Below are 10,013 nucleotides of genomic sequence, written 5' to 3'. Positions count from 1 at the left end.
CTGAGCTAAATCCCCAGCCCCAGACGCTTAAACTTTTGTTTGCAGGTTCCTTTAAGGTGTAAGAATTCTTCAAATATTTATTGTTTTTTCTCTTTAAAAATTCTCTTGCCATTCTCTGTCTCTCTCTCTCTCTCTCTCTGTCTCTCTCTCTGTCTCTCTCTGTCTCTCTCTGTCTCTCTCTCTCTGTCTCTGTCTGTCTGTTTTTCCCTCCCTCCCTCTCTCTCTACTAGTGTTCTCAGTCTCAGGACAAGCTTATCCATGGCTTTAACCCCCTTTGCAATGCTCTACAAATCCTGATATTCACTTTCTTGTTCTTAGCTCATCTGCTCTCCGAGTCTCCAGTTCTTACCCCCATTTCTTCATCTTCCCTTGCTATTTCTCCTTGTGTCTTTTTCTTGTTCTTTTTTGTCATCAAGAGACTAGAAGAGTTATATTTTCAAATCAATCATTATATTATTGCTTTCATTTTGAAGCATGAGGCGCAAATACTTGGTAGAGTCTTCTTTCTTTATCGTTAACCTGTAAGGTCTCTGTACCTTAAAAATGGAAACCTTAGGGCTGGGGATTTAGCTCAGCTGCAAAAAGCTCCTGCCTGGCAAGCGCAAGGTCGTGAGTTCGGTTCCCGGTACCGGAGAAAAACCAAAACCAAAAAAAAAAAAAAAACAAAAAATGGAAACCTTTTGACAGAATATCCCCAATTCTTGTCTTTTTTCTTTTAAAAATCCTTCTATTGTCATCCATCTGTAGGTTTTCTTAGAGTAAAATTATACAAATATAGACGTTTTACTTATCCCCCACAATATGTATAACTTAAATCTGCAGGTTTTCTTTAGTTTATTTTAGTATTCCCTGAAAAATCAGCAATAACTTCAGCATTATAAGTGCAATGTCTTTTTTTATTTTAAAGAAAATTAAAAAATAAAAATAATGATATAAAATTTCAAAACAAGACTGTGGGGGAGTAACAACATTTACTTTACTTCATCATTTTTGTAGTCAACTTGGTAATTTGATTTTATTGCCATAAATGCTTTGTCATTTTGCTTTTCTGATTCACTGTTTTCTCTTTTCTAGTAATTTGCCTTAGCTTCAAACTGTTTCCAGTGTTGTGATCCAAGCCCCCAACTCTGTTTTCTACATTGCATCTCCTAGTAATTTTCCCCACACTCGTGATGGATGTCCTTTAACTCAAGCTCTCACTCAAACCAAAGATCAGCACATTTTACAAAAATAATATGCCCTAGCCACTCTTCCCAGGAATTTCTTTTTAACTTGTATTCAGCCTGTCCTAACACATTTGCTTCTTATTGCTAACATCTTCATTGATTTAATATTATTCATATCATAGAAATGGCTGTCCATAGACTTGTCCGAGATAGTAAACTCGTTGAGTTTTTAAATATATTTTCAATTGGCTAACTCATGAGCCAGCTAATTGACTATGAAATAGAAATAGAAAATATGGTGTAAAGACAACAATGTAGACTATACCATCAGGGTTTGAATTTCATTGTTACCTCTTATTGGCTCTGTATCCAAGCCCAGATCACTGTACCTGTCCATAACACAATTTCCTCACCTGAGCTATGGTCCTAGGAATACAGCCTATCTGACAGCATAGGTAGGAGTTGAATGATGTAATACACGTTAGGCATTTAGAACAATAACAGGCAGATTTTATGTTTAACAAATGTTATATATCTTAATATTTTTATCCATGTGACAAATAACATAGTAGTCACACAACATTTGTATGCACAGAATGCAACAGAGCATTTTGCAATATAATTGAAAGTTCTGAAGGCAGAGCAAAGGACAACCAACCCAGGTGTTAAAGGAACTCATACCTGAATCTTGTAGCAATCCAAGTCCCAGAGGCATAGCTCACACTAATTGCCTCCAGGCTTAGTTTCCTGCTTCCAAGTTAAAGATTAGAGGCTTTGCCCAGTTGTTTCTTCATTCTCTTTTCTGTTCCTGTGCTTCAGATGACGCATGCCTCTTCAGCATTCCCATCATTACCTGAGGGTCTGGCTTATCCTCTCTGATAGTGGAGACCCCCATCTCTCCTGATGTTTCCAAGGACTAAACCAAAGTCTCAGTTTCCTCTAACCATGTGTTTTCTGGGAGCTGAGTTTTTCCTGTTACTGGGTCCCAAGCTTCAGATTTACATACCACCCTGTGCCTCCTCACCAAAATCTGGTATGTAGACTAAGGGAGTGTGTGGCTCTAGTAGCAACCTCCAAGTTCAAGAGGTTCAGATAAACATTTTCTGGGATCTCTCCTGTCCCAGAGGTACCATGCAATAACAGAAAGTACATAGGCAAATTGTAAATGTTTTGAAGGTACTATCTATATGCCTGATTCTAGTAGGCAATAATGTAGAGATGTGTAGTATCAGTTTCTTACATATATAATATAGATTCCAAATGCTTTAGTTATTAAAGTGGATAACTTTTTAGGGGGAATACATGAAAAATGCCTGTGTAAAGTGACCTCATTAACCCTCTGAGAGGTTGACACAGTTGGACACACCATCATAAGGCTAAATCTCATAGCGTTCATGGGCTATCATAATTCACTAGGAAAGATTCTTCCAGGACCCTCTGGCAAAGCTAATCAACCAGGTCCCCCCATTCTCTCCCATGCTGTCTGCTGTCCTGAAACTCACTAGTTATGGCAAAGTGACAGACAGTTCAGCCCTGTCACTCTTCTAGAGTCTCATTCTGTATCACAGGTTGGTGAGTCCAAGATTGTAAAGCCATGGCCATCCCTTCCAACAGCAGTCTCCAAAAAGCAACTTTCTTCCTGACTGGCTTTCAAGGTCTGGAAAACCTCCATGGCTGGATCTCTATTCCCTTCTGCTCCATCTACTTGACAGTTATTCTCGGGAACCTGACCATCCTCCATGTCATCCGTACTGATTCCACTCTCCATGAGCCCATGTACTATTTCTTGGCCATGCTCGCCCTCACAGACCTGGGCCTCTGCCTTTGCACACTGCCCACTGTGTTGGGCATCTTCTGGTTCAATGCCAGAGAGATTGGCATTCCTGCTTGCTTCACTCAGCTCTTCTTCATCCACACCTTGTCTCTCGTGGAGTCCTCAGTTCTACTGTCCATGTCCATTGACCGTTATGTGGCCATTTGCAACCCCCTGCGATACTCCACCATCCTGACACCTGCACGTATTGTCAAGATGGGGCTAAGCTCCCTGCTCAGAAGTGCTCTCCTCATCCTCCCCTTGCCATTCCTCCTTAAGCGCTTCCACTACTGCCACTCCCATGTGCTGGCCCATGCCTACTGCCTGCACCTAGAGATCATGAAGCTGGCCTGCTCGAGCATCATTGTCAATCACGTCTACGGGCTCTTTGTTGTGGCCTGCACTGTGGGGGTGGACTCCTTGCTCATCTTCCTCTCCTATGCCCTTATCCTCCGCACTGTGCTGAGCATTGCCTCCCGCCAGGAGCGCCTCAGGGCCCTCAACACCTGTGTCTCCCACATCTGTGCTGTGCTGCTCTTCTACATCCCCATGATCGGCTTGTCGCTTGTCCACCGCTTTGGTGAGCATCTGCCACGTATTGTGCACCTTCTGATGTCTTATGTGTACCTGCTGGTACCGCCACTTATGAACCCTATCGTCTACAGCATCAAGACCAAGCAAATCCGCCAACGTATTGCCAAGAAATTTGAGTTGGCAAAGTCACTTAGATGTTTTCAGCAGGATTAGGTTGGCATAAAAAGAGAAAGGTTGTGGCATGGAGCCCAAACCATGTTTTGGTTTTGGTTTTGGTTTTGTTTTGGGGGCCGACTTTGGTATCAGCTATACTGTGAGAAAAGAGCATGCTCCCACTTATCAACAAAAAGGAATCAGCTGCAGAAGATACGGGCTGTGTGTTCTTGACAAAGTGGTTACCTTGATGGAGACCACTATGTATTGACTCTGAGCAGGATTTAATATCAATCAATTGGCTTTTCATGTTTACTTGGGAGTTGTCCAAAGCTTAGGCACCTTGTCTAAAGATGGGCAATGGACTCGTGGTAAATAAACCTCTATGGGTCACTGGTCACCACTGAGGCCTGTATAGGCCTGTGAAGCTGTGATGCCTCAAAGGACAAGATAAGGCCACAGCTGAGGACGTTTGGCTCCAACCCTAATTATTTACAAGGAGGCTGCAGCTGCAGACTCCACACTCCTACAATAAATACCAACCTAAAGATAAGGTAGTTCTCCTGATTGACATAATTTACTACTTGAGAAAATTCTCCCAAGATCTTGTGAGATTCCCTGGTTTTCTTGAGTATCCTCCCCCTTTGAAAACCTAATAAATACAGGCCTCCCAGAGCAGTCTTTGGCTAACCCAGAGAATACTGAAGATGTAAGAGAGTTAGTCCCCCCTGGGGCCCTAAAATCATTATCATTGTCACATTTATTTAAGCCTTTGCTCTCCACTCACTTGGGAGATTGTGGGCCTGATCATCCTGCAATAATTTAGGATTATTTAACCCAGTTTTCTATATTACCTGGCTGTCTTTTAGTTTCCTCAAATGAAGAACAAGCATAAAGAAAACTATACCTTCCTTCCTCATAGGGATGTTGTGAAGATGAAATAAGATAATATAAATCCCTAACACAGTGCCTGAGGAATATAAAATTGTCAATACATATTAAAGATTATTATTGGAGAATATCCTCAAAAGTACATATTTTATCTTTCAGTGCTCTAGTCAGTAATTTAATTGATTGATTTTTTTCCTATTTTACATTTAATTTATATTGTGTTTTTTACATCATAATTTTAATTTATGTACAGCACATATTTGCACATATTCATACTCACATCCTAGATAATGTCTTTTCATGAGATTGTTTGCTCATTACCCACACACAAAATTAAGAAAAGGAGCAAAGTTCCTGGAATGTGAAGAAAAATATCAAGTTGAAACAATATGAATATTTATTCATAATCTACAAAAAAAGTAATTTAGACTGCCGGTTATCACTCACCATTTCAGTCAATAAGGAAATTGGTTTTTTCTTTTAAAAAAACATAGATGTGTATATATATGTGGGTGGATAAGTTAAAAAAAAACCTTACTTTATCTACCTTTCAAGATGTTTTGTTCATCTCTGTGTTTACTCACATAACACAACTGATGCGCACACACACACACACACACACACACACACACACATATACACAGAGTACTGTAGTTCTTCCTTAGTTTTTTAATGTTACTATGTGTCTATGTTTGATATGCCAACCTTGTTTGTGTCAGTAGATATGTCCCACTTGGCTAGCTTACATAAATTCATTTCTGTTCATTGTCACATATGTGTAGATACATAAGGAATGAAGTGTAGCACTATATTGACTCAGGTAGGTAAATATGTCCTCTCAGACTTTCCCTGGAATCATAAGAAAGAGAAAGTTTTGGTTCAGCAATTTCCTGCTTTTCTAGTTACCTTGGCCTAACTCCAGGCACCAAAAAGAAGCCATTGTAAGAGAGACAAAGATGTAAAATTTCCCCATTAGGAAGAAGTAAATAGAACTAGAAAAGCTACAACAATGTTGACTACAAGAAAACATCATCAGTTTCAGATATTTGACTTTCCCAGTAAAGAAGACAACAAGAAAGAAAAGTACAAGATTACTTTTGCATAATTCTACATAGGCACACATGGATATGAATACATACAAACACAGTCATATATTTACACACCTAATCACATATTTCAAATATGTAAATTCATGTAAATACACATTTTAATGGAATGCTACCCTTCCTAGCACCCTACTGACTTCTGCTTTAATCTTCATAGGATTATTGCAGATGCACGCTTCCCTTATCTCTTCATTTTCTACATTTCCTCCCTATTACTGTCTTCAGTTCTTCTCATTATGGTCTTCTACTTCATGGAGAAGTCATTTACCACCCTTTGAGATATTCACCATACTTCGTTGTTTCCAGTCTCACAAACAGGGCTGTGTTTGGCCAGGAGCCTGACACTTACCCTGTCCCTCCCTGTTCTTCAAAGATGATTCCTTTATTAGAAGTTGGACCCTCTGACCTATCCCTTTATCTACACACACACAAAATAAAAAAAATTATACACATGATCTGCTCTGGTGTAGCTATCACCTACATTCAGAGTCCAGTAGCATATTCTACATGTTTAGGAATGGATAGAATCCTCATCCTTACCTCCCACACTCTGGTACACAGTGGTCTGCCTGATGGTATCTATGGGATGGAACTATACCCATGTTCTCACATCTGCACTGTTCTTGCAGTACATATGGATTTTCACAGGAGAATTTCTTCTTAGTTCTCAGATTACATGATTGACCATTACCATCACTATGGTGAATGTTAATTTATTTTATCTTTACCTTTAAAATGTTATTTTATTTATATCCATGCATGAAAAATGCATGGATATACTATTATATTTATGTACATACTGATACTGGAAACAGAATTCAATAATAAGTTGTATTTAAACTTGATAACAAACAGACATTAAAATTGATTGTTTATAGAATTCAAAGTATGGAGAAAAATTATGAGGTTTTCACTAAAAAGCAGCACCCTCTGAGAAGAATCAGATGTGTAATCAGCACCCTCTGAGAAGAATCTAAGAAGAATCAGATTCATCTAGACTACAGGAAAGTTAGTGATTGCACTTATTTTATTACTTTTACTAAGTCATTTTATCAGTTTTACACTCAATCCAAAGACATAAATCAATCTGAAGAAAATATGTTCTCATTAACATTCACAGTAAGAGACTACTGCATTTGTGCAGGCCTAGGAGTGCTGTGCAAGGGGGACACTTAATGGCCCTAGTGCATTAACATAACATTTGATTCTGAGCACTGCATAGAATTTCATTCATATCCAGTGACTAGACTGACTATCTAGCAGCGTGAAATATGAACCACTTTTAAGGCTTCCCCAGATCTCTCTAAATAAGAGAGACCTTACACAAGTAATGAAAATGATTGTCTACAAATTCTATCTATATGTTCTTCCTTTAGTATAATGTGGAAAAAGAGGTCCTATCTTGATTACATGGATAAAAGTACTGTGTTCTAGAGTAAACTAGATTGATGTTGTGCTGCTGTAATGAAGACAAGGTGCACACTGATACCACTGCCATAGTAAGAGACTTTCACACCTTTTATCAATTGCCCTAATGGTGAAGCAAGTTCCTTTTCTAGGCTGACAATTAGTCCTGTATTGGCATTCCTGTCAGTTATGAAACTTGTCACCAAAGGTAAATGGTTGACTTGAACTATCTTGTAGGTGTCATAGGGACTGATGATGCTTTTTTTTTTGAAAGTCCAAGTTTGCTTCCTTGGACTTGCTTGCACTATTTCTTTGCAATAGTGCAAAGGCAAAAGTACATAAGAAACCGGGTCTCAAAGCATGCCCTGGAGCATTAGCATGTACCATTTTAAGGACAAGTATTCCATTTCCATCTGATACAATTATACTATGAAACATTTTAATATTTGGTAACTTCTTAGGAATTTCTTTAGGTCATCAACTGTGATAAACCTGTTATCTCCAGGGGAATGGATCTTCACACCTGTTTTCTTAGGCTGCCTGAATATTTCCACAGCATACCAGCTACAGCTTCGGTGACAGGGTCGTCTGCCACCTTCTTCACATGAACTGTGGTTAACAGGTTTTAAATGGCTTTGACTTTTTAGCTTAGTGTCAGTTTTGACCTGAGTATCAATCAAAAGGTACTGATTGCATGCATTTAACATGACAATAACTTTTTTTTCTAGTAAAAATTGACTATCAAACACTTTGTTAAAGTTTTAATTTTCTTCAAGTATTTTTTTATTTAGTGCCATCTTACTACTATAAATGGAATAATCTCCTCTTTGACTCTTATATAAACTTTTTTAGATATCTTAATGAGATAAATTATTGTAAGCGGGCTGGGGATATAACTCAGTGGCACAAGTGCCTGCCTGGCAAGCGCGAGGTCCTGAGTTTGATTCCCGGTACTTAAAAAAAAAAAAAAATTATTGTAAGCAATATTCCATATCTAATAATTTGAAACCAAAATCAAGTGCATGTCTGTCTGACCTCAAAACCTGAAATTTTTGACTCTGTGAGGTTTAAACTTTATGAACTCTTGTTTCCTTACCCCATGTCCTGTTTTCCCCTTACGGAAGTATAATGGCTAAGATTTAAAGTAGACAAGGTTTCCTTCCCTGTAATCAAGTCAATCTCTATGCTCTTCCTCAGGCTATAATCAAATCTGTTGAAGATTAATTAAAATTCTGTTTTTTTCTCCAGCAAACATATAGCATTCAAATCTAGTCACAGTACTAGATCTCTCTTCTGATAAACTGACCTTACAGACCATAAATAAATACTGTTTCAAAGGAGTACAGATTAATTGCGTTCTTCTTCAATGTATGTAAGACATTATTTCTGCTATAAAATATTTGTTAAGTAGATGAATACATGAAGGGCAAGATTATGGATAAACAGGAATCATGAGCTGAAGTCCTATCTCACAAGACTACAGGTTGTAACTATATTTGGAGATAGGTTCATTAAAGAGATAATTAGTTTAGAACGTTGTGACTGGATTGGAGTCCAAACCCAATGCAACTGGAGTCTTTACAAGAAGGAAATGTGGACACCTTTAAAGAGAAGCTAAAGGTGAACACGCACAGAGAAAAGACCACTGAGAACATAAAAGGTGTGATTGAAATATAAAATCCATCTTTTTTTGTTTTGTTTTGTCTTTTGCTTTTTTGAGATAGGGTCTTACTATGTAGTTCAGGCTGGCCTTGAATTTACTATGTATGCCAGGCTGGCCTTGAACTTGTAGCAATCTTCCTACCTCAGCTTCCTGGGTGCTGGGATCACAGATGTGTACCACCACACCTGACTCAATCAATTTTTAAATTAAAAAAAAATTACAAAAAAGGCGCATTGCCATTTGTCCCCCTCAAAATACTACCCTTCACTTTGAACACACTTACTCAGTTTTCTTATCACTTTCTGCAGCAATTCTGAAAGTGCTCATTTGTATCTTTATTGCACTGTTACGGTTATCTCAAAGTTCTGAATCAATTCAAAATACTTTCCCTCATGTTCATTTTGACTTTACAGAAGAGCTCAAAGTCCCATAGTGCCAGGTGAGGTGAAGGAGGTGGATGAGGACACACTGTGATGTTTTCCAAGCCTCCCTTTCTGTCAGAGGGCACTCAGCAGCAGCTTTCTCTGTACTGTTGGTCACATGTCACAATGACACACATGAAAGAGGACTCCCAGAACTGCTTCAGAAAGTGATAAGAACAATGGGATAAGTGTTGTTGAAGTGTGTAGAAGTATTCTGAGAGGGAGTCATGGCAATATATCTTTTACTATAATCATGGTTTCTTAAATTTAAACATTCACCATATAAGTTGATCATATTACATAGTATCTGCAAGCCAAGAAGAGAGACCTCAGGAGAAATAAAATCAGCCAGCACCTTACTCTTCTTATTGGCCTCCAAAAATGTGAAAAACTACTTTCCCATTGTAAAACTACCCAGTCTGTGGTATTTCATAAACCCTAGTAAATTAATATAACAGTTAATCGTGTTTGGGAATAATTCCATTCTAAAAGTGAAGATGTACATCTAGTTATTAAGCCAACAGATAATTTTAGAATCATAAAGATGTGGATACATGAAAATTCCTATGTAGAGTATCATGTCATCTGTAAATAATGATAATTTCACTTCTTGCTTTCCTATCCTTATTCCTTTAATTTCTCTCTCTTGTCTAATTTCTCTGGCTAATGTTTCCAGAACTATGTTGAACATTTCTCAGATGAAGAAATACAATTGGCAAATAAATATATGATAAATGTTCAACATAATTGGTCATTTGAGAAATGCAAATTAAAACAACACTGAGAGGGGCTGGGGATTTAGCTCAGCGGCATAGCGCCTGCCTGGCAAGAGTGCATGAGTTCGATTCCCAGTACCAG

The 10,013-nt window shown here is 38.3% G+C and overlaps 1 protein-coding gene across 1 annotated transcript; it reads left to right on the top strand.

Moving 5' to 3' along the window:
• Positions 1-2,760: 2,760 nt before the first annotated feature.
• Positions 2,761-3,726, top strand: LOC102021000 (olfactory receptor 51G1). The gene has a single exon (XM_005380061.2). The coding sequence runs from the start codon at positions 2,761-2,763 to the stop codon at positions 3,724-3,726; it is 966 nt and encodes a 321-aa protein (XP_005380118.1).
• The last annotated feature ends 6,287 nt before the right edge of the window (positions 3,727-10,013 follow it).

This window comes from Chinchilla lanigera, unplaced genomic scaffold, assembly GCF_000276665.1.
Source record: "Chinchilla lanigera isolate Chin_1 unplaced genomic scaffold, ChiLan1.0 scaffold00013, whole genome shotgun sequence".
Classification (NCBI taxonomy): domain Eukaryota; kingdom Metazoa; phylum Chordata; class Mammalia; order Rodentia; family Chinchillidae; genus Chinchilla; species Chinchilla lanigera.
The sequence above is the reverse complement of the archived record's forward strand: the minus strand, read 5'-3'. Positions and strand labels throughout refer to the sequence as shown.